This window comes from Amblyomma americanum, chromosome 4, assembly GCF_052857255.1.
Source record: "Amblyomma americanum isolate KBUSLIRL-KWMA chromosome 4, ASM5285725v1, whole genome shotgun sequence".
NCBI classification, from domain to species: Eukaryota; Metazoa; Arthropoda; class Arachnida; order Ixodida; family Ixodidae; genus Amblyomma; species Amblyomma americanum.
In genome coordinates this window covers 189127202-189151870 of record NC_135500.1, presented here as the reverse complement: position 1 = coordinate 189151870, position 24669 = coordinate 189127202, and the positions used below count along the sequence as shown (strand labels likewise).

General features: G+C 44.6%; 2 protein-coding genes and 1 pseudogene across 3 annotated transcripts in view; 2 read left to right on the top strand and 1 right to left on the bottom strand.

Moving 5' to 3' along the window:
* Window positions 1-24669, top strand: part of LOC144128863 (E3 ubiquitin ligase Rnf121) — a 283986-nt gene that overhangs the window by 143640 nt on the left and 115677 nt on the right. The gene's annotated exons all lie outside the window — the stretch shown is intronic.
* Window positions 1376-22139, bottom strand: LOC144128857 (putative divalent cation/proton antiporter TMEM165). Of its 2 annotated transcripts, none has more exons than XM_077662626.1 (7): window positions 22020-22139; window positions 19140-19350; window positions 14697-14795; window positions 12699-12775; window positions 8649-8831; window positions 3511-3616; window positions 1376-2088 (listed from the first exon to the last, which is right to left on the bottom strand). In XM_077662626.1, exons 1-7 carry the CDS (start codon window positions 22041-22043, stop codon window positions 2000-2002), a joined length of 789 nt encoding a protein of 262 aa, XP_077518752.1. In that variant the 5' UTR covers window positions 22044-22139; the 3' UTR covers window positions 1376-1999. The 2 variants fall into 2 exon arrangements, with proteins under 2 accessions (XP_077518752.1, XP_077518751.1); XM_077662625.1 differs by lacking the exon at window positions 22020-22139 and adding an exon at window positions 21311-21822.
* LOC144130738 (U2 spliceosomal RNA) lies at window positions 23420-23548 on the top strand (annotated as a pseudogene).

Genomic DNA, 24669 nt, shown 5'->3' with positions numbered 1-24669 from the left:
ACTCACAAACACAATCTTTGAGAATCTTTTTTTAAAAAATGGGAGCATGGGGGAGCCACCCTGACTACAAGTACTACTAGTACGCTCTACCCTGACTAACAGTGCAAACGGATATTCGTGCCTAAGGGTTCCACATGGCGATGTCCTCAGGCTTAATGGCACATACCCACGGTGGGGGATTGGCCAGGGCGCATTGCGGGTACAAGGGTGTACACCCACCGATGGCAACAGTTTCCAAGCTGCTTCGAAGCAAATAGAAGTTTCAGATTGCGCTGTCAACTTTCTCGATTGGCACGTGCAGTGTAGATGATGATGGCTGTACCCATTTTAACGGGTGGGTCGTGAAATCTATCACACGTTTGATGTCGATTTCGATGGCAGGCCATGCCGTTCGTGCTGGGCTGCATCTACGCCGCCGCTGCGCTTGCTTAAGTTTCCGAATGGTCCGGCAGGTACGGTGTCGATACCGCAGCAGAAAACCCCTATACTGGGCGTTTACCAACTACTCTTCATAAAGGCCGTCAGTTCAACGAATGTTTCTGTTAGAAGGCGTGAAGGCATCGAAGCCAGGCAGCACTGCCTGCTCGCGCATATCAAGCATGCCAATGCATCAGCAAAACTTCGTAACCACATTCTAATAAATAATCGTATTCTCCTATCTCTCATGTAATGCCTCTTGGTGTCTGCAAAAAAAGATTATGAGCAGCAGCACCAAAAAAAAAAAAGTAAAAAAAAAGTGGCTGCTAACACATATTTCCGCGAAAAATGCTGAATTGCACAATTTTTCATGGAATCGTGATTCCGCGAACCATGAGACAACGCACATAGTGTGGCATACGAACACAGCAGAAATTGTTTATATTCCATCCACGTACATTTCTCGATGGTTAACATTTTCTAAACACGAGAACAGCTTTCTGGCACTGCAGCCAAAGCTAGAGGATTGAAGCACAAGTGTCAATGTGCGGTGGAGTAATGTTATTACCTTTTTTTTTTCTTTGAAGCACTTGCACATGCATGCGTTCACGTTTGTTACCTCAGGTGTCGTGAAGGGTTCCAATGTTGCTCAGAACTGTCCATTTTATTTGGAATATGCGCCCTTCCGAGAGGTTCACCTTTCTGGCTCCAGAGCAAAAAGCACTTGTCCCCCTCTACGATTCACAACAACAAAGGAGTGGCCGCACGATAAAAGAACTGAACAAACAGGAAGGAATGCTTGTTTACAGGCCTGACTACGTGACACAGTGACACATGGGGAAAGGCCCCTCCCCTTACCTGCTTAATCTTAGCTGCAGTGCCGCAGAAAGTCGTCCATGAGTATAACGTGTAGTGAGTGAGCTGGGCACATGATCTGAAACGGTTTCATTAGAAAGGCTGCTGCAAAAACATTTTATTGCATGGCCTTTCACATGACCCTGAAACAACCATTACAAAAGCCATATATACAATAAAAAAATCATACAAGTCTTTACAGACGTTGCTTAGCAACCTCCTGCCTTGACCAGGTGCCACAATACAACCAAGCAGCATTACAATAAGAAACTAAACAAAAATAACAACCTGCACACTATGTACCAAGTACGGAAAACAAGAGCTCAATACAGCCAATGCCCGAAAATAACGTACTAGCATGTCGTCTTTCCGAGATAACTGGCATAGACAACTATTAAGAATTTGTCCAAGACCTCGTAAAATACGGCATGCAAGGATCACAGGATAGTAAATTCGTTGGGAACTCAAGTTTTGTGAAGACTGCTGCTCCTTACACAAACTAAATACAGCACCACTTCAGCATGCAACTCACAAGAGATGATCTTATCTGACCGCCAATCAAAAAATACAGAAAGACATCAATGACCTCTTCATTCACTACCTACAGTCCACTAGAGGTGGCCATCCGAAAACAGTGTGAGTGAACGTTTGTTCTTTCTTTTTACAAAAGCAGTCCTAAACGTTGCATCGTCTTTGGTGCCTTCAAGTCTGTCAGGAAGCTGCGGTCTCATAGGCTCCTCAGGGATTTCTCTCCGGAGCCAAGGTACAGCGATGACACAGCGAAGATCAGGAACACGATGCCTCCGATAAAGGTGACTGAAAAGGAGAAGATGGTAGCTTTGAGGATTCGCAAGAAAATCTGCGTGGCCTGAAGAAGCATAGATCGTTGGGCCACTTGGTGAACAGTTCACAGAAAAAAAAAAAACTGCATAAAAAGAAAGTGTTCACAAGGGAATAATGTAATCGCAAAGCCAGCAGTAATAGATAAATGGAGGTATAAGACGACAAAACGGTGCCCTTCTCTTTTGAGGCACGGCTGAGTAGCAGAAAACAGCACATCCAATGGTTTGGTAGTTTTGGAATCTGGCGCGACGTACGCGCTGGACGTTACTAGAAGTTTGCTCTCGCAGCCGTTCATAAGGGAAATCGACCGACGGCGAGAGCAAGCCGCATAAATGGCGCGCTATTAACTTTTCATTACTTGAACCAATTTTCAAACAAATTACCGATTTTTTTTTTACACCACTCGCTGTCACATTCACTGGCACATGCGGCGACGCATCCACGCCAATCTTCCCAAGCCTGCCCTGCGCGCACCCGCATCCATGCTGGTGTGCTTGCATAGCAGGGTGTGAAAAATTTGTGATTAAAAGTTTTTTTAATAAAAAATCCAGGCCAAAATTTGGGGCTGCGCAAATTATACGCGGACGCAAATTACGTGAGTAAATAGGGCAACACAAAATACCATGAATAACCACGTTCGTTAGCTGCTTTGAGTGTCAACCCACGGCTCAAGTGCCTATCATATGAACATCCATTCAGATAACTCACAACTCACGGCTCTGAGAGCAACCGCGGTCAACCGCATCCAAGCATGACCAATGAAGGCTCTGCAAACACTACTCAAGTAAAAGCAGTCAGTACAGTAAATAACGACAAAAGAAACCACAGCCACGGACACAGTGTGAACATGACGGGTGGTATGTCTAGATTCTTTTGTGCTGCCTTTAGAAGTCGAATGCACAAACTAGCCAAAGCCAAACTTTAGTTGCTCAAATAATGTCAGCGACAGGACTCCTGCATGAACCATTGCTACATTCCAGGCAGAGCTGGCAGCATTTTTCACTTGTTTATTTCTGCGCTTGGCACTGGTACACGTTTCACTGCTTTCTCAAACCAATTCATTTTCCTTTTCACTGCTGAGGGTTCAGGAAACAGACATTATAAGCACTTAGAAACACGACCACACATTGCAAGTTTGACATACAACCTGCATGCTTTCAAACTGGCTGCAAAACAGTTCCTTAGGTCCAATCATCAGACAGCGATCATTATGGATTCTGAAGCATTTGTAGCTTTCAGAAAAGCGGCCGTTTGACTGTTCAAAAAGTAACCTGCAACTGGCAGTTCCACTGTTCGCTATGTATTATTGCAATCAACCATTATGTGGCGTCAAACGGGCAATGACAAGTAGAGAGCTGCACATAGCTGCGCATAGCTGTAAAGGCAGTGACCCACCTGTTCGGACAGATATCCACTGTGCCACCAGCCTTCCACCTATGACTGCAAGCAGGGTGCAGAGGCTGTGGCCAAGGATGGCTCCCAGAGATACTGCCACAGGGTCCTGGAAAACCATGGCAAGAAACACCAACAGACTTCAGGAAATCACTCCATCCAACAAGTCCCACACACAATCCATGTTAGCGCACCAGCAAGCAAGGATCCGACATACATATCCAGAGATGTTTGGAATCGGCGCACAATAATAATTTCATGCACTTTGAGCTTAAGTTACAGCAAACCTTTGGGGCCCTCAGTGAACAAGTAACCTATATGCAGTTCCAAAACTCCTAATTTTTACTTCTCACTAGGCCAGTGACTGTCATTTTGCTCAGGACAGGCACCAGCTGAGATCAATTGCAGTAAAAGCTCTTTCTTTGACCCCCTGTTAGTGAAAATCTGGATAATTCGAAATGTCGGCTCAGTCCCGGCTGACGCCTACGTGAGTCTAAGGTGCCGGATGCTAAATTCGAACAAGCTCCTGAAGGGAGGCTGAGTCCAGGTATGACCGGTACGGCAAGAGATCGCTGGAATAGCTCTACTTGAAATCTAATTCTAAGCAGCATAGTCGTTCTTCGCCAGGTAGTGACGCGCAGTGACAGAACGCTCTGCGTGTGCCACATTGGACGATTATCAGCTGGACGCCCCACTCCAGCTGTAGTGTACGTAGTGTTGTGTGGGTGTGCTTTTTTCTTTATTATGGACATAACACACGTGCAACCTGTATATATATTATTGTGTAAATAAATTATTTGTGTACAGTACCTCTCCCCCCTACCCTTTCCATCTGTCCACTCACCTCTTTCATTTCATTTCTCCATTTTGCCTGCTATCCTTTATTTCCGCTGCCCCAGCTGAGGTGCTTCCGTAGCAATGGCAGATGCCGGGCTAGCAAAAATTTTTTCCTTCTATTTTTTATTACAATTTTAATACAACACAACTGCTACTACTACTACTAATGCACAGTGGCTTGCGAACCTCCAACATGTACACGACGAGAGGGGCACGACAAATGGGCAGCCCCGTATCTGAGAACACTCTGAGGCTCCTTAGTTTCGGCTTCACTTTTCTCAGCTTCCTGTCAAAAAACGTGACGGCAGCTTGACCAGCCAGCATCAGCTAGCCAACTCAGAGCCCCTCAAATGAACTATAAGCCAACCTAACCAAACCTAACATCACCTCGGACGCTGATCGGCACTTTGCTGGTGCTTTCTTTCCCCCTTTTTTTTTTCTGCGCCCACGTGGTTTTGTTCTTCTGGTGTGCCGAACCTGAGCGCTCGGTGATAGTTATTAATGTGTGCAGAAGGCTCCTAACATGCGACGACTGCTTATAGTGGGTTCTTCACAAATTTTTCGGGGTCATTCGATAATTTCAACTTTCGGATAATTTTAACATTTTTTCCAGTCATAAAAGCAAGCAAAGCACAGCTGCCCCATTTGAGAAGTGGAACTAACACCTCTGTGAAGCACACAAAATAAAGTGCACTTATGGGGAGTGCATTTCAGCCCCTTGAGTGCACTTTACGCTATGCAGAGCTAAACAGGAAAGCAGAGTCCGCTCGTAGATATGAAAATGGTGGGTGACTAAAAGCCAATTTTTCTAAATGGCATGAAAATGAACAAACTCAATTTCTGGCCATGACCGCATTAAATCTGTTTTATGGCATTAGTGCAGCAAGTCAAGATGAGTTCATAGCACATCTAGAATCCGGACAACAAACAACGTGGCAGACTACTGCAAGTTTTTGTGATGTGTTGTTTTACTGGTCGCTATCATAGAACCAACACACAAATAAAAAAATATGCTTAACCAGTAAAATCATCATATAGGTGCATTGTCATATATTAAATTTATACCCAAAAATAATATTTGGCAATGGTTAAAAAGGTAACTATTATAATTTAGATAACTTTACTAGTTAACATGGTTAGCCTGTTTTTTGATATCCCCCAACACTGGTATTGCTACGCCTAAAAAAGGTTCTCTTAACCTCAAAAACCCTAATTTTAAAGATTAGTGATAGATTTCCCTGAGACACCTGTTATATAACGAACTGTACACCTTGCATCTGCAAGTCGCACTTTTAATGGCGCTCCCACGTTAATTTCTCGCGCACGCAGTCGGGTCAGCTGCACGGCCTTGGGCATCTGCTGGCAGTGCTAGCGCCAAAAAACCGCGAGACGAGGCGAAAGTAGGGTGTACTTGAGGGTGGCTGTCAGTCTGGAGTGCTTATCTTCAACATGACGCTGGTGTCGTTTGGGAAAGCCGACGTCCAGTGCACCAGGCGTCATGCAGTGAGGCCAGTCTAGCCGACTGAACGCTTGCAGCGGCTGTCGCACAGCCTGCTTCGCTGCTGATGGCAATGTAGAGAACAACTGTACCCTAGCCTTAGTTTAAATATTATTGCATTTACAGTGTACCGAAAACAGGATTACACTTCTAATGACTGGAGGTGGCTTCTCGAAAAGCACCGTCCTCTGTGGCTTCAACGAGAATTGCGCTAGGCCTGACGACACACAGCGAGCGGTGCGCTGCCAGTATGCAGGCGGGCAGCCCGCCGCTGCAGGAGGTGTGCAACTAGCTTGGGTGCACCGTATTTACGCTTCTGGGTTACAGTTAAGCTTACCTGTTGCCAAGCTTTATATATAGAATTAGTAATACATCAAACCATATCCCAATTCCTTTCAAGTTAGATGTATCCAGGATCGACTAAATATATATCAAACTTTGCGAGCCTTTTACTGCATGAACTTATGAGCACCTAACCATGCAGGGATGCAAGGTGCGAGCTTCGCCACCTGATGAGCAAAAAGAAAGGATGGCACAAAACAAATAGTGCCAATAAAAGTGTCTGGGACACAGTCAAAATGTTTTACAGCTCAGCTGACTTGGCTCAAATGTGCTTGGTATCACTGCAGCACGCAACTGTGCCTAATTGTTGATGTCGAAAGATTTTAGACCTCCCCACCCTCCAATTAACACTGAACACTTCTACTGCAAGGCGTCCGATGCTCAAAATTATTTGGAGGACAAAAAACATCATACAAGGTGCCATCATGAGTGATCCTCAAAGAAAACAACAGGGTATGTAGTGTAACAGCGTACTCATTCGATCATTAGAGTACATTTACGAAGGCATCACACTTTAGGGTGCTGCGGGAAAGTGCAGCTGCTCTATGTTTTCATCCACGAATTTCCACAATTTCCAGTAAGTAAGAAAGTGACCACGCATGGCCACACAACATATGCAACCTAAAAAAAAAAATGGGAGGTGAAAAAATAAAACAAAAGATATAGCCAGGTCAGTGCACTGTTAAACCTTTACTTGACTTCAATCCAGTTTGTTTTTTTCCCACCACAACCACTATCAAAAGTCCCAGCCGGAACCAAGACATTTTCAATTTATTTCTTTGCCATAATTATGAGACTATATTTAGCAAATTCTCAATGCCTGACAAGTATGCTCTATGATAACGAGTTCACCATATTAATTAAAAGATTTTGGCACACAACAGCATCAACTGCTTTTCTGCCATAAAACTGAGCACAACACACATGCATTTCCTGCAAAATTCGATCACAAGGCACCCTTCATAACATTTCTCAAAGAGCTAACAGCTACCTGAATTAGGTCAACTGATGCATAAAATCACCTACAGATGCAGTTAGCTTATATATATATAAGGGGTCTCTTATAGCTTGTTCTTGGCTTCTATATTAACTCTGCCATGCCTTACCCAAGCATGCAGACAAGAACAAACTTCTCAATGCGAAAGTTTATGAAACACAGCAGTCAAGAAAAATGATGCATGAATGAAGTAAGAATGAGGTGCAGTCTGGCCTCTACAGAGTGCAGCTGCATCAGTGTATATCTCGACATCAGGCAGCATGTTCATGTCACGAGAAAATTACATTTTCTCACTGCAGTTACGTTTCGTTAATTTTAGTAGAAATGTGCTTTTTTGGCCATGTGGTCTATAGCCCCACCCACTCCTTTCATGCCTTTCCGATACAACCATCAAACCTGCAGTTCGATTAAACGAAAAGAATGACATGAAAAGCAGACTTCCATCAGCATCAGCGCTGATATTAGTAAAAAAGCACGCTTCTAGCCCATCACAGTCATCCATTTCACATGAAACCGTTCCTGCAGTTTTTATTTTATTTACTTATTTCCAAAGTACCCTGGAAGTTTGCTCTCGCAGCCGTTCGTACAGGAAAGCTACGGCGAGCAAGCCGGGTAAACGGCGCAATCGAATTCTTCTTATCGGAAGCAATTTACAAACAAATTAACAGCATTTTTTGACACCACTCACTCACTTACTTTTCGCCCAAGCCTGTCTGTGCGCACCCATGTGCATGCTGACATGCTTACGCAGCAGGGACCGCAAAATATGCGAGTTTTACATAAGTTTTTTTTTTCTTAAAAAATCCGGTTAAGAAGTTGGTTGTGCGCAAATTACGCGAGTAAATACAGCAGCTCTTCTTGAGTATATAATTGAGTTTAGATTTATATGCCTCACTTTGCTTTAGCATCTTTGTTGTTTTGCTCATCAAGCCTTTCATTAGATGAAGTGTATAATAATATAATAATAATTGATTTTTGGGGGGAAAGGAAATGGCACAGTATCTGTCTCATATACCTATTGTTGGACACCTGAACCACGCCGTAAGGGAAGGGATAAAGGAGGGAGTGAAAGAACAAAGGAAGAAGAGGTGCCGTAGTGGAGGGCTCCGGAATAATTTCGACCACCTGGGGATCTTTAACGGGCGCCTCAGCGTTTTTCCTCCATAAAAACGCAGCCGCCGCGGTTGGGTTCGAACCCGGGAACTCCGGATCAGTAGTCGAGCGCCCTAACCACTGAGCCACCGCGGCGGGGCAAGTGTATAATCGCAATTTTCAAAATACTCCATTCGTAACCAAGCCCTATGCTTGTCTCAGTCTCCATCTGTGTTGCTTGTGCTGTGTCCTTTAAGGTGAACAGCCAACTAGCCCAATCTTTCGTTTGAGTCTAACTCGAATGTTCAACTTACACTCGCAGCCAATTCATAAAAGCAACAGGTGGCCAGTGCCAACTGGCCTCAGAGCACTCACCTCTCGTGCAGCGAGAATGATGGTGGCAATCTGCGAGCGGTCCCCCCACTCAGCCACAAATGTGAGGGTGAGAGCCTGAAAGAAGATTTTGGAGAGAAACAGGCGTAGCCGCCTGCCAAATGTCACCGTTGTCACCCCAGCCTCCATGTTGACCATCGAGTCTCTTGCCTGGGCTGCACTGTCCTGAAATCGCAGAGAAAGAGAGCGGGAGGAAACAATGCTCGACAGGGGGCTTGGAACTAAGCTGTATATGTATCTACTGTTGGATAAAAAATGGAGGGAGGCATCTACTGTTCTCCTGTCTGCTTAAAGGGCAGGTGAAGACGTTTTAGAATTCGACGAGTTTAAAGGGGTGGAATGTGTGAAATTTGGAGGTAACGCATGCGAAGTATTTTTTGCTAGGATTTGAAATGGTGACGTAGTCACAGAATAAATTCGCATTGGCGGTCAGGATTCTCTGCAGTGCGCAGCGATGGGCAGAGGCCGCAACGATGACGTCACATAGGGCGGCGCTGCGTTTCTAGCTAATAAATGGTTGTTTCAAGGAATTAAACCAACACCGCTGACGGTGAGGCCCACGAAGCATTGTTTGGCATTGTTGGAAGGCTCACTGCAGCTCGTGGGCGAAGGTAGCAGACATATGAAATTTCGGCAACAATGACGTCGTCGCGAGTTTTTCCGCACTTCTTTGGCGTAGTGAGGAAAAGCCTGACTATCGCTGCGGTTTTAATCGGCCATTACATCACTATTTTAAACGCTGACGAAAAAATACTTGGCATGCTTTACCTTGAAGCTTCTTAGATTAGATTTCTTGAAGAACCTCATATTCTCAAAAGCCATTTCACCTTCCCTTTAACTTCATATGAAGGTGGCAGGTGGAGGTCGGTACTGACCAATACCATACCAGCGCAAGCCAAAAACTTGTCTGTTCAGCCTATCTTTCACAACTCAGTTATTCTGCTGCAACTTCTGCATACCCTCTGTGCTCCTTTTATGTTTTTTGTGCCTCAGCTCAGTGGTCATTTTTTATTAAGTAATACATAACAATACTCAAAAAGATATGCAAAAATAGTCGCTCAAAATAACGGGCTTAAGATTCCAGTCCTCGTGTTTCCTCTTTTTGCTGAGGTTCTCCAGCAGTGGCAACTCTTTATTAGTATCATCAGTCAAGATGCCTCTCGGACCTACAGGTTCACCATTATCACTCACATTTCAGTAAGATTTTACCAAAGCTCAAGGTTTCCCTTGTGTGTAAAAGACCCTCAACACCTTGCCACGGCCTAGCTGCCAGGATGAGGCAATGCCGCATGCAAAAATTACAACCGATGACAATGCACGTTCTCCAACTGTTATTAAAATTATTGCGCAAATATTGATGTCCGAGTGACAAATGCTGCAACATGTCTACAAGATATTTTAATGCTACTGAACACAGGAGCAAAGTAGAGGGAGCTCTAAATGCAAGTCAATTCAAGCGTACAGAGGCGTGTATGGGAGGTATGTCCAAGTTACCTCAAATGTTGTAGTGAGAGGGCAATCTGTGAGTGGGCGCATTTATAAACAACAATTTTGTCAAGAAAGAAACTGTGGAGCCATTTGATGCCGAAATGAAGAAATACTAGACAGAAAGGAAAACAAGGGAAAGGATAAGCCCCTTCCCCATTCTAGGTACAGAAAACATGGTGGTAGTCTGCCTACAAAGAAGTGACATTCTACATGTTTGGCCTGGCATCACCACAGATGGCAGAAAATTCTACACATTTTGGGCAGAATATGAAAGAAACCCACTCAAATATGGTACATCATATGAAACCCAGCAGCAAATTCAGCTTCAGTGTAAAGTGGAGTGCGAATGAACCAGTGGTTGAAAAAACAAGAAATGCTTTCATATCTGTCTCCACTAGGATGCAAGCCTAGTCCAACCCTTCCTTGCAGAAGTATCCCAACCAAGTATCCCAGATTACCTAAATTCACTTCCTGTGTGCAGTTCACTTCTCTGTACTATATTTGGCTTTCCAAAGCTGCAGTACCAGTTTATAATGGGAAAACCCACCTTACTACGATATACATACTAATGGTACACTCTTATTACAAGCTTCTGCAGCTATGTTCCTCCACAGCTCAACCACCTGGCTAACACATTCAGTTGTTGCATTGCAGGCCACTGGTTTGGCTGAAACATCTAAAAACCTTGTTCAGTGCCTCCAAGAGTTCTATATCCATGGAAATCTCTCTGCAGCCCAAGGGATTGCGGTAAACCAATTAAGTACTCTCCCAATGAATGGCCACACAATACATATAAAACACCAAATGTTGCTAAAGGGCTGGAAAATGCTTTCAGGACTAGAGTCAAAATACACAGAGACAAAAGCTTCCAGCGCCATGGGACCTGTGCCCTGTTTTCCAGCAACACAAATCTACAAGACATTACAACCAATATTTATAATGCTCTTGTTCTGTACAACAGCATGTGACATGGAGATGTAGACCGCTCGACAACATATATTACAGCCAAAGTTGCAAGATGCGCACTCCTGTGAATTCGTTTCAAGCATATAGTGATAGCAAGTGGTTTATTAAAATAATAACGAAAAGGAAGGAAAAGTTTTTTGCTAGCCCCAGCATCTGCCATCGGTACAGAGGCTCAGCCTGAGCTGGGGCAGCGGAAATAAAGGATAGAGGGGAGAGGTAATATACACAAAAACTATTTACACAATAATAATTATGAACAGGTTGTGCACGTGATTAGATCATGATGAAGCAATAAAAACACACGTGGCCAGCACTATGTTCACTACAGCTGGAGTGGGGCATCCAGCTGTTAATTATCGTCGTTTCACTTAAGGACACAGATCTGCAACAACTCCAGTGGACACTTTAAAAACCATCAAGAGAGGAGAGGCAGAGGGTTTCACACAAGTTACGTGTCTCCTTTCAAGTTCCTTCTACTCGCAAATGTGGGTGCGACAGAGTTCCTGTACCTGAGTGTGCCATCTACACTTCATAAGAAAGTTGCAACACAGCTTTCCTTCTCTCATAACCTTCTCCTCACAAGGATAAACATGCCTCAGCACAAGTGTTTCCAAAACAGTTTGCAAAGTATTTCCTAAAGGAGCTCTTAGAGAAGTACCAAAGCAGTTCTAAAGAATGTCCCATAGCAGATATCAAAGAGGTCTCACGGGAGGTTCCAAAGCACTTACAGTAGCATGCTTAAACCTTTCAGTGTCACTGACATATATCCGTACGTTCTCCATTCTACGTTCAAAAATGAGCGCTGGAATGCAAAGCTAGCATGCTTTAAGGGTCCTCTAAATATACGTGCCCTGGATCGGAACGCGTAGGCAAAAAGGTCATGTGTCGTCAACCAGCCTATAGCAGGGCACGGCAGCTGAATCAAAACCAGCTGCCAGCGCTCTGCAATAGGCTGGTTGGCCTATAACGCTTCCGCCAGTTCATGGTCTGCCTCAACGGTTCAGGGCGCACGTGTAGTTGTCGTTATCTTTGAAAAACAGAGCAGCCTTAGTGTGCTTGGGGTGATGTCGCCATCTGCAGTATATTTCTGGAAACTTGTATTATCTTCTCTCCAAAGGGTTTGTCAGTCGAAGGTCTTGGATCACGCTGCAACCAAGCCAACCCCTCCCTCCTGAAAGGGGAGGGGTTGTGAGGGTAGTTCTGCCATCTGTTGCAATTTTGTAGAAGTTTTTTTCATCATTCTCCCGCCGTGTCCGCTATGGGTCGTGAAGTTTACGAGGCACGCGCAGCCACTCCTGCATGGGCTCGCTCACCGCTATCAGTGGCAAGCCAAGGTCGTTGCATCGCTTTTGCAGCTCTCTTTCATCTTTCGTTCACAAACTGCCATTCTGACTTTGTCGGAGCTGCTGAAACTGCTCCCCCCTAGCGGATGCGTCACTCCCGGAAACATTTCGACACTAAAAGGGTTAAAGGAGTTCCTACAGCTATCATAGTAGAGCACCCCAAGTACCACGTAATAGGTCCCTAATTTTTTCACTTCACCCATCTTCAGTCCAGAAGAAAGCTTGTCATACTTACGTCTACCTCCCTTTTGCTCAGCGATTTTTGTACTTCTTCATATTCTTCGTGACCTTCATCACGCGGCATGAAATATGCTGGAACGGAATCAAATGTGTCTTTGTAAACTTGACACAAGTCCACACCATTACAGAGGAAGGATGTGCAAAAGAGACAAGATCTGTTAAATAGAGTGGTTATCTAGAACAAGAACCCAAACCACCTCATCAATGCAGCCTTTACTTTGAAGTTTTTGTTGTTGTGTAAATTACAATCAAGAACAAGAACTAATGGCTTCTGCCAACTCCCACAGATGAACCAATTACACTCGGCCTGATTACCTTATCTAGTATGAAATCAAGGAATAATGATGATACACTCTGCCACTGACAGCAGCATCAGGTGAGGTAAAAAATTAACATTGTACTGAACGAAGTTGACATAGCAGCTGCAGTAAACTCTGGCAAATATGGTCATGACAACGAAACAAATATTTTTCGAGATGAACAGTTCTGAGGCAAGCAAAGCACCGAATTTCAAAGCATTGCCAAAATTTACTTTTACCGAGCTTTATTTTACTCTAAAAACCATTATGCAAACAGATCACTTAGCTGTAATAAAAGAGTTCCACGTAGCGGCATGGCAGCACAAGAAAATTGCCTTTAAGAAGACTCACAACTTTCAGCAAAAATTTTTTTATTTCTTGATGTACTGACATGAAATTTCTTGAACACATTTGAAATAATTTTCTGAATTCTCACAAACTCGTTATAAGTCCAGAAAATTGTTTCCCAATATATATTCCTCTTCTGAATCTATTGAAAAGGCTGCAGAGTTAAGGAAATGTGGCAGATAGCTGGATCAACACTTAATGCACTCCTACTGGTTTGCTACAGGCCAAGAAAATCCTAGAATTCTCTTTGCAAAGCAAAAATTTTTGTTCTTGAATATTGGTGATGCAGTGTCCATTGACATATGTAGAGTGAGAAAAAATTGCACACAAGAAATTTAAAATTTACAAATCTAAAAAACAAAATGTTTTTGTCCTATACTATGGTCCTAGGAGTGCAAAAAACCGAACGGGGCCAAAATAGATAAAACAGTTAAGAAATCTGCTCCGCAAGGTGAGTATCTAGGCAGAAAACTGTACTGGAGAAAAATGCCCACTGTTGAAGCATTTCCTCTTAATGCAGAGCCACCGCAGTTCATGAAACAATTTTTTTCAAGTACTTCCAGGTCGATTTCACCAACGAAATTTTGGAACAGCACAAAAAACAAGGCATACAAGTGGGTACAACAATTTCCAAAAAAATCAATTTTTTTGGCAATTTCCTGGCATTTCAAAGTCGTGTTCCCTTTAAACAAAAGAGTATGTGTGCTTTGAGCACACGTTTGTATTGACAACACGAGAGTGGTCACAGCTATTTCCGCCAAGGCTCAGATAGTGTTGCTACTTGTGAGAAAAAGAGGGGGAGGAGGGGGTGGAGGTGTCGAAGCTCCTGCTTCTTCCTGTATATCCCCTCTCACTACGCCCACCTGTCGCTGCCCTAAGAAACGGATTCTGTCCTCACCAAGGCTCATTGCCAGAAGTGAGTGCAGCACACGTCGGCCAGAATCGTGCCAAGTGAAGAGTAGCACAGAATGCATGCGAGGTATATACTCTGGCACACTCATGCAATTGTTCATTTGTTCACGGTATGACATCTGGATAGCATGAACCACTGGCTGATGGCCCTTTTTATTTTTAGTTTTCGCAGGCTACACCTCAAGATATCCGAATTTTGCCATAAAAACTTTTCCACTCATTTGAGTTTGTGATATGCAGGATGCAAAACATTCTAGTTTAATGATATTTTGAAATACATGTGTTCCAAGTTCATGAAGGTTTGCTGTACCCACTACACAAATTACACCAATACAGAGGGCCTCCTGAAGATGCTGCACATATTCTTCATCCCTCCTTTGTTTGCTCCTTCACTAGAAACTACTGGTGCTTATGCTATTGCAGCATGTCCTTACCTTCTCTGATCATGCGGATTCCAAAGAAAACAAACAGGGCGATGGAGAGGTAATGTGTGTATACACGGGGAATGACTGTGGTCGCAAAGCCCAAAGCAGCTGCAAGAAAAGAGAAAGCAAGAGTGATGAGCCTTTAAATGCAACACACTAGATCATACTGAGCTGTAATCACCTCAGCTAAACAAAAAGGCCTAAATTCAAATGCCGAAACATTTCAAGGACACCCCCCCAGAAATTGTGAGCAATAAGCCAGAGTACTTTAATCTGTGTGCATTTTGCATTTATTCATTTTTGCGGATGCAGTGAAGTGCTCGCAATCATTCCGGCCTGGTGCACTCATTACCCTTTCCTGGTGCATTTGTCAGCAATAAAACATAGTAATCGTGGGGATTTCATTGGTTTCTCAAACAAAATTAAGTTTATTATGAGGACTTTAACCCCATGCACATCCTCCTCATTCTAACGTGCACATGTTTTTAATGAAAAGTGCCCCTTGCTCACATTCTTGCAGGTGAAAAAGAACAGTATCAGCGCTGATGCAGTTTTCTACCTTAATCTAATGCACGCAGTGGTTTCAGCATGGTGAAATGTACTAAACTTTTTACAGACAGAAACGGAATGAAGACACAACATGGAGTGCAAACTGACAACTGATTTTTAATGGTTGGAGCAGGTTTCCTTCAATACAGGGGGTACACAAGTGCCACCTGAGGGAAACAAAAGAACAGGAGAAAAAAAATCTGAACCATTAATCACCACAAGCAGGTTTTCACAACGGTACAAACTCAGCTCGATAATCTAAGCAGTTCTACTTGTTTTGCTGACAGAGACAACGACACATTGGTGGTGCACTTGTCAGTACCTGCAGATTTGATTTCAGAAGAGGCTAAGATAAGGATAAGATAGCGGTTCTGTCAAACAGTGTCATGCATTTGTTGCAGCGGTTGCAATGCGAGGCTAACTTTCCAGGGTGAGTGATGGAACGACAGTCGTTGGCGCACTCTCCTAGTCTTCTGTTTATGCAGCGGCTAGTTTGTCCAACTTACTTCATTCCGCAGAACAGCAGTATGCAGTATAGAACATCTATGTCACATTCAACATGTTTTGTCTCGTGCTTGATGGTACAGGAATGGGCTCGAGCTGGGGACCCCACCATGATCATTCACTGCTGTGCATAACCGGATAGCTTTTTTGGGGCTGCGAAAAAACCACTTGAACGATGTGCCTGCCTGCAGTCTTTTTAAGACCATGCGGCACTCTTTGTATGCATGGGATAACGACAGGCCCCATTTTTTTCTTGGTTCGGACTGAATCTCTTTGCTTTTTGCCAGTTAATGCTCTTAGCACCTTTTTTGATGCCGAGGCCAAGACGATATCAGGACAGTCACACTCCTTTAACCTCGCAGTTACCTGATTAAGCCCCCGTTTCACTTTGCACACATAACTTCCTGATGCTTTGAGTCATGCAGGCATGTGCAATGGATCATTTTGTTAACTTGGAGTGTCCAGAGTAGTACCTCAAGATTCCTTCCTCCCCTTTAGTCTTGTAAACCCAGCACGTGTATTTCTTGCTCTCATGAATTTCGATGTCCAAAAGCCTGGTGACCGACTGCGCTGGCATTTCAAATGTGAACTTTAGTCCCTTGAACGTAGTTTTATACACATTGACGACCAAAAAGATTGGGAACATCACCAAGCAAACAAAGCAAAAAACTGCCAACATATGCCAACATAGCGGAAAGAAGCCAGCACACCGAGAGTTTCCAACTGGTGCCCCAGGGCCCTACTTTCTTTGGAAATGTGCAGGTTTGACAAAACTGGAGCCAAACCAGAGCCATTGCAAATCCCAGTGCGCTGAGCAAAGAGGCTGTCTTCAAAGTAAACAAACAGATATTCTAAATACAATTGGAGCAAAATCAAAAAAGTACCAACACTGCTACTACACTGATTCTGAAATTTATTCGGCCCGACGCCCTGATCGCCTACTCAACTGCAGTCAAAGCAGCAGGTTTTGAGATGTTGTAGTACATGTCCTGAATGTCGACCGATAGGCAGGCTACCGGGCGGCCTTCTTTTAGGAATTCGATGATTTTTTCGGATGCGTGAACTTTGTATGAGTCATTGACTTCAAAAATAGAAAGGTGACGCAGCAAATATCTTGCCAGACACCTCTACCAAGTCTCTTTCTCTTCGACAATCATTCGTAAGGAGTTGTCATCTTCACGAGTCTTTGCAGAGTAGAATGGTCGAAGACACAGTTTTTTTCTTTTGATTTTACTTCCTCGGCCAGGTTACCCACACCCGATTTTTCGCAAAGACCTGCCCCCTACTTTTTCCTGCTTTTCAGCTTTTTCTTGGAAATAGGTTCTAGTGGCTTGCGCAAGAACTGTTGTTCTATTAAAATAACAAACCGTAACGTCTTGTCCGAGATATGAAACGCGAGATCGTAGTTCTTGAGAAAACTAATAGTTTCCTTGAAAGGAGAGCGGCTACCCTGATATCCTCTTGCCATCGGCATGAGAAAAGGTGCTAAAAGCATTAACTGGCAAAAAGCAAAGAGATTCAGACTAAACCAAGAAACAGACACAACCCGTCATTATCCTGTACATACATAGAGTGTCACATGGACTTAAAGAGATTGCAGGAAGGCACATCGTTTGGTTGGTTTTCAAGCCCCAAAAAAGCTATCCGGTTTATGCACAGCAGTGAACGATCATGGTGGGGTCCCCAGAACCCATTCCTGCATCATCAAGCACAAGACAGAAACGTTGAATATTGACAAAGATGTTGTATACTGCATACCGCTGCCCTGCGGAATCAAGTACGTTGGCCAAACCAACCGCTGCATGAACAAAAGACTATGCTCCGTTTCATACATCAGGTGCAAAGCTGTGAAAGGTACGGAAGTAGTCCGCACGGGAAAATAAAGGAATGCGTGTTACTCCGCGCTTGTTCTGTGGCCAAGTGGTCTAAAGCACGAGAAAGCGACAGCATGTCGTCAGCAATAAGAGTGCATTTAATCAAGCTCATGATAAATGTATCATGCATGTGTCATGCAGTAAGCTGCAGGTAAAACATTTACTATTTTTCGCTCACCACATGGTACGCACTACTTTTTGGTCACGGATGTAGGCAATGCAAACAAGAGTGCTAGCTTTGACAGGGCTGCACCTGATGTATGAAACTGAGTATAGGTGAGCATGCCAACAACTGTCGTTCCATTACTCACCCTGGAAAGTTCGCCTCGCATTGCAATCGCTGCAACAAATGCATGCCACCGTGTGATGGAACCGCTATCTTATCCCACTCAAACAAACAAACTGAACAGGAAATTGTAGAAGCCTCTGAAATCAAATCTGCAGGGACTGACAAGTGCATCACCAATGTGTCGTTGTCGCTGTCAGCAAAAGTGCAACTGCTTAGATTATCTAGATGATTGGTTTATGGTTTATGGGAGCTTAAAGTCCCGAAGTGAAGGACACTGTAAATTTTGAATACCTGGGGTTCTTTAATGTGCACTGACATCGCACAGTGCACGCGCCTCTAGAAGGTTATCTACACGAGTCTGTACCGTTGTGTAGACCTGCTTGTGATGATTGGCGGTTCAGTCTTTTTCTCCTGTTTCCTTGTATAACTGTGCCATAATTAAGGCATGCTACATGTCTCGATCCTGGTGCAATACCAACACACAATAAAAGCAAATTTATGCAATTTCACACCTTAGTGCATGGGAGCTGGTTGTGATTCTTCTATACTCTGTTTCATACATCAGGAACTATGCTGTGAGAAGTACGGAAGTATTCCGCATGAAAAAATAAAGGGAGGTGTGTTACTCCGCGCCAGCTCTGTGGCCGAGCGGTCTAAGAAAGCGACAGCGTGTTGCCAGCAATAACAGTGCATTTAATCAAGCTCATGACAAATGCATCATGTAATAAGCATGCAGGCCAAGCACTTATTTTTCGCTCACCACAGACAATGCACTACTTTTTGATCGCGGATGTGGGCAGTGCAAACAAGAGTGCTAGCTTTGACAGCGTTGCACCTGGAAACGGAGTATAGTATCCAGTGAAACAACAAAATCATACAGAATGAATTTAACACACACATATTTTTTTAAACATTATGAAAGCTCCTGGCAGAGTGCTTCATATTTATTTCGTTAACGGGCATGTTTAGTGACCGCTCAGCTGCGTTGATACCTCGAAAGAGCGTGCTTACACTTACAAGAACAATGCAAAGTGGAGCAGTTCGGAACAACTGCTTCTGCCAGCCATGCAACACAAAAGCATGTGTATTATCATCTGTAAAATATGTTAAGTGACACATTTTCATTTCCTTTTACAGGAAATGATTCACTGAGTGAATTCCAGCCCAAACTACAGAGATGCAAACGCAAACACAGCACTGCAACCACGGCTTTTCTCACACAAGACATGCAGTTACCTGAGAGCACTGTCATGATGGCCAGTGCTGAAATGGCACCTCCGAACACAACCAAGCGCGAGTGGCGCATGGCAAGGATAGCAGCAATGAAAAATGTCTTGTCTCCGAGTTCGGAGACAATGATGACCGAGATGGCACCCAGGAAGCCATGCCAAAATTCAGTGTTGGACTCGACCGTTAAATCAGCTCCGGGCGTAGTTGTGGCAGCAGGCTGAAAGGGATTGAAAACATAAATACAAAGCCCCTGCTTTAACTTTTCGGTAGCATATCAGATGTCCCACTATGAAAAAAAAATGTCCTAAATTGACAATGTTTACAGTTGGGATAGTTAGTACAGCAAAACTGCTGTGAATAGAGGGCACAACTAATCAAGGCCCCATGAAACTGCTGTGTCATGTCTTCAAACATCCTTGTCTTCTTTTATTCTCTATTCTTCTCAGCCATGCTGGAAAAGATGGTTTTGATCTTTTAAACAGTAAAGAAAAAAAAAAGCTCTGGACTTCCTGGTTGAAGTGTTCGTAAACCTCTTTAAAAAGTACTGACATGAAATTTTTGCTTTCATTTTACATGGTTTTTCACTACGCACTTGCTCTGCAATGATCATGGTACGAGACCATTTGCTCAAGAACACAGAAACACCACCTATAAAGACCATTTCTGATTTTAATAAGACACTGAGTATGCTCTTGACACTGAGGGGAGTGTTGGGAAATGCAGCTTCCAATCATGTAGTCTCAAAGACCCCTGATGCACCAGCTGTGTAACGGTACCCTGGACAAGCTCAAAGCAAGGGTTTCTGTGCCAGCTTTCCTCAGAGAATGTCCGTGTTACAAGGTGCGACATTTTGAACCGCTATCCCAGTGTCTTTAGAATTAATTTAAAACACATTCTAAGCTAAGTTAAACCATGACACTTAAGGACCACATCTAGGCATGCGAACAACATCGCAGACATTTTGGATTTCACACCTTGCGGCATCAGTACCCTCTTTTTAACTTGTTCAACCTAGTTACACAATCCAAAATGCATGAGAGACTAAAGTCACCTACGTCCGTCAAGTCCCGTTCACTGCAATGATAAATAACTCTTTGGATATCTTGAAAAATGGCTTCTGCACGGCCACTCATTCTTGATGCAGCTGATAACTGCGTAGCCATTTAAGGTTCAGAGCTTGCTTCCATCTCTGGCTTCAGCACTGAAATGCTGGTTTCAAATTTAGCCTAGGTGCACCCCCTTATGTGCCTACCTAGAAAATTGGCCTATTCGAACCAACCAATCAACTCCCCAACATTTAGGAATCACCTGTTGAATGGCTAACACCTTTGTCTAAAAGCATGTAAGGACATTGGAAATAGCCCCGTGACAAAGATCACAGATTCTGTAAGCAAATAAACAAGCAAGAAGCACCTGTGACGCCAGTGTGATTGCACTAAAATTTAGCCAAAGCAAGAAATGTAACCCGATATTGTTACGTGGCACTGTAGCTTAAAATAAAATCACTTCGCGAACGCTACTATGATGTTTCCCAGTTGGTGGCGAACTGGAACCATTTGCCTCCCACTTGGCCCCAACTGAGATCACTTGGCCCTCAACTGAAAAGTGGTACCAGTTGGCTTCCAACTGGAACCAGTTACTCCCAGTTCAGTTTCCAATTGAAGATTTCCAGCTGGGATATTATTTACACTTGCTCACATGTCCAAGTTTCTGGAAGCTCACCCATACATCAGGCGACTGACCAAAAGAGAAACAATTATGCCACTACAGAGGAGTCCATTTTCTATTATTTTGCTTTCGCTCTGAAAAGGTTGTAGCGTAGTTAAGAAGTGATACCCAGAAAGCACCGAATAACGTCTGCGGTTTTGCACTGCTACAACGAGAGGAGAAGTTTCCCAATTGAGAACAAGAAATCTATACACCTAAACTTATCCCAGACGCTTTACGGAGCGGTCAGCGGATTGTTGCAAGACAACGTTCTTGTATCTGAGCTGGGAGCGCCTGACACCTGCAGGGTTTGCGTCTATCAGCGCACACCCTGACGGCATGATTACCGCGCCTCAAGCGCAGTGACGTATTACCTTCGTGTGCATAAATCGGACCACGCGTGCACAGATGCGTCTAAATGCACCAACGTGGGACATTTCAGAGTCAAAAGAACCAAAACTGACAAGTACCTTGAAAATTTCTTCGGATGGCCGAAAATCCAAATTCGGCACGGCACCTTGCAGCTGATCAGCGACGTAGGCGTAAGCAGCAGTGAATAACGAGAGAACGAGGATGAGCTGAGGACACATAACGGAATGCGAGGAGCAAGTAACGGCAGTGGTCAATGAACGTCTGTGGTGCGTTGACTAGGCTGTCCGTTGACTAATCCCGGAGTACTAATATAGGATTAGTGAAACTCTCGCATGACCATTTGATTTCTTCAAAATTACAAAAGGGAGACTGAGCCGGCGAACAGTCCAGTTACGGAACAGCCACCTTCGCACACGAGCTAGATAAATAAGATGCTCATAAACCGGCTTCCCATCTTCGAGAATAAGCCTGCAGGTCTCGAGATGAGTGAAACAAAAACCGCATTTTCAACAGACACAGAGACCTGTCATCATGAGCAGAAATGAATGCACATCGCGCGTAACCCGACGACGAACTAGTCGTGACCGACGTGACGTCACAGCATGCGTATGACTTCTTTTACGTTAGACTTGTCCAAACGCCTGGAAAAAAAAAAGATGGAGGAGAATACCCAAGTCGCTAGGTCGCTAGTGTCGCGTCGAGCTCGTCGGCACGATGTTGCAACGTTGCATCGCGGGCCGCTGGCAAGGTCCATGTCGCGTGTATTTGAACTGTAAGGTTTGCTTAGAGGTTTGTCGGATTACTTACCACAGCTCCCAGCCACAGCATCATTGCGGATAGCCGGATTTAGTTTAATTTAGACTAGGCAGGCGATATGTTTTGCAATCACAGCGGTTTCGTGTGTAGCAATTTCTTCCGTGACAAGCACGTGGTATGCTCGCGTTCTTCTTTCTTTCCGCGCCTGGCCCGTAGTTATGGCGTTCGGCTACTGAGCCGGGGTACCCAGGTTCGAACCCGGCCGCGGCGGCCGCGTTTAGATGGCGGCGAAACGCCAAAGGCGCCCGTGTGCTGTGCAATGTCAGTGCACGTTGAGGTGTCCACCGAGACGTGAGAGAGTTACCACGTTACCGCGCCTTTCATTCCCTGATAACCAATTATTTTCCGTGCCTGATCTTCCGAGCAGTCGCCTTGTTGTGTACATTGTTTTTCTTTAACTATTTAGAACTGTTCATTAGAAGGCTTAGAAAACGTTTGTGAACTCCGGCTGATAAAGCCGAATCAAACAAAAAAGGAGACCGCGAATCAATGACTTTTTTTTGTTCAACAATGTATCATACTTCAGTGTTCGTTAGCAACTTGTGCTGCCCAGCAGATTTTTCTCGCGTGCTATCTGCCTGTATATTTTTCTTGCTGAAAATGTTGCCCTTAGCTACTCCCAACCTTTCAACGCTGTCTTGGACAACTCGTGCAAGCTTCCCACCGCTCATATATGCCCACCGAGAAGTCCGTTAATGAAGAGTACCGACTTTTGCCAGTAAGTGCACCAACACAACTTGCGTAGGGAAGGTTGTGAACAAGTTCCCGCAAGCGGGACTGTCAGCCAGGCTTATCTTTTTCTACGTCTAGGCGCGATTATTGTCTGTGCGTACTAAGATCAGGACCGAGTCATTGCAAATCACTCTACAGCGGCACGTAGAAGTATTCGGAACATAAAAGCCATGAATAACTTCTATTTCCAGTCAGGGATTGAAATGTACTTGCGCACGAACAATGATCGGTCTCATTTTTTTTACAAATAGTGCATGAGAGAAATTTTAAAAATTAGTTTTGAGAAAATGAAAGGCGCAGGAATTAACTGCCTCACCTCTAGGCGGACACCTAAACCACGTACGTCGTGGGGGAGGGATAAAGAACAGAGTGAAAGAGAGGAGACGAGAGAAAGAAGCGCTCTAATGGGGGGCTGTGGATAAATTTCGTCCACTGCTCGTACGCGCGACTAGAGTTCCTAGTGGTGCCTCGATGCGCGGAGCACTTCGCTTCTTTTTCTTGTATTCCCCCTTTATCCCTTTCGTCACGACGCGCCCGCGCGCGAACATCGAGTCGCACGTGCAAGCAATATGGCAGCCAGTAAAGCGCGCGTCGGTCGAAGAGCTGAACCACAAGTACATCCACGGAGAAAAGTTTGCGGGATGCAGATACCTGATTTAATATCTGCTGCGGGTCCTTGGACCCAAGATATTAAACTTATTTTTGGAATATGGCGGAGTGCTTGGCTTGAGGAACTCTGGCACGGGTCGGCCCGGTATTGCACTGCCTCCGGGATCGGCCCGGGGCATTAGCGCGCGCCTTTTCTGTCTATCTTTGCTCTCCTATCCTTTAACTCTTCTACTTTCAGCACGCGGCAGCGAGCATGGCTCGGCTTGAGCCAGTAGGAAGGAAAGAAGGAAGGCCTCAGACGTTGCTGACACATACCCACTACGGGGGAGTGGCCGAGACACAGGCGGTTAATTGCTGGATACAGGAAAGTTTTGACGGGAAAAGGAGTGGTAATAGTATGTAGTCTGATAGATTGGAAGACGGAAGGACAGGGGTCCTGTTAACTTGGAGATCGAAGACGGGATAATGGCTTAATGCGCATAATAGTATACAATACCTGTAATGTTTCAACGTCGTACTGACTGAGAGCGGGAAAAAGGAATTAGAATGGGAGTCGCTGCGTTTCTTGAAGAAAATTTTGCACAGCAGAGCGCACACTCCTGTCGCTTCGTCCAAGCAAAGAAGCGCCAATGGAAAGAACAACCGCGGAGGACACAGGCAAGCCCAGTTGATGAAATGGAATTTGCAAAAGACGCTTCCTCAAATGACAGAAGCGGCGGCAGAACAGCAGGAAGTGATCTATTGTCTCAGGTTCGGCACAAAAAGGGCACAATGGGGAAGCCGCCAGGCCAGATCTGTGAAGGTAGATCTGTGAGCTAGTAGGCAGGCCCATGCACTTTCCTTTTCTTTCTTCCTATCAGCGACAACAGTAACAGTAGCAGTGTTGCATCGCTAGCCACTCAGTTGGTATTTGTTGGGGCTTGTATGTCCCCTCATGAGCGCTTCTGTGCTTTTCATTGACCTCATTTGCTTGACCGCGGTGAATTTTTTCCCCGAACCCGGGTAGTAGAGGCTGCACAACACCGGGTTCGGAAATTGGTTTGCAAGCGACGCCAAGAGTCGGCCTGGCTCTTGTTTAAAAGGATGTATCGGCTGGAGGATGTTTATCCCACAGTATATACTGTTGTGCGGTCTCTCTGTAACTCTAGCCAGTGTAAGCTATGTAACGCCAGAGTTTATCTGAATCACATCCTCTGGGAATGCCCTCAGGCTCCCTCTGTGGGAAAAAGCATTAAGTCTTTAGACCAATGGGAGACCTTACTGCTCAGCTCCGACCTGGAGGTTCACCCGAAGATCGTCC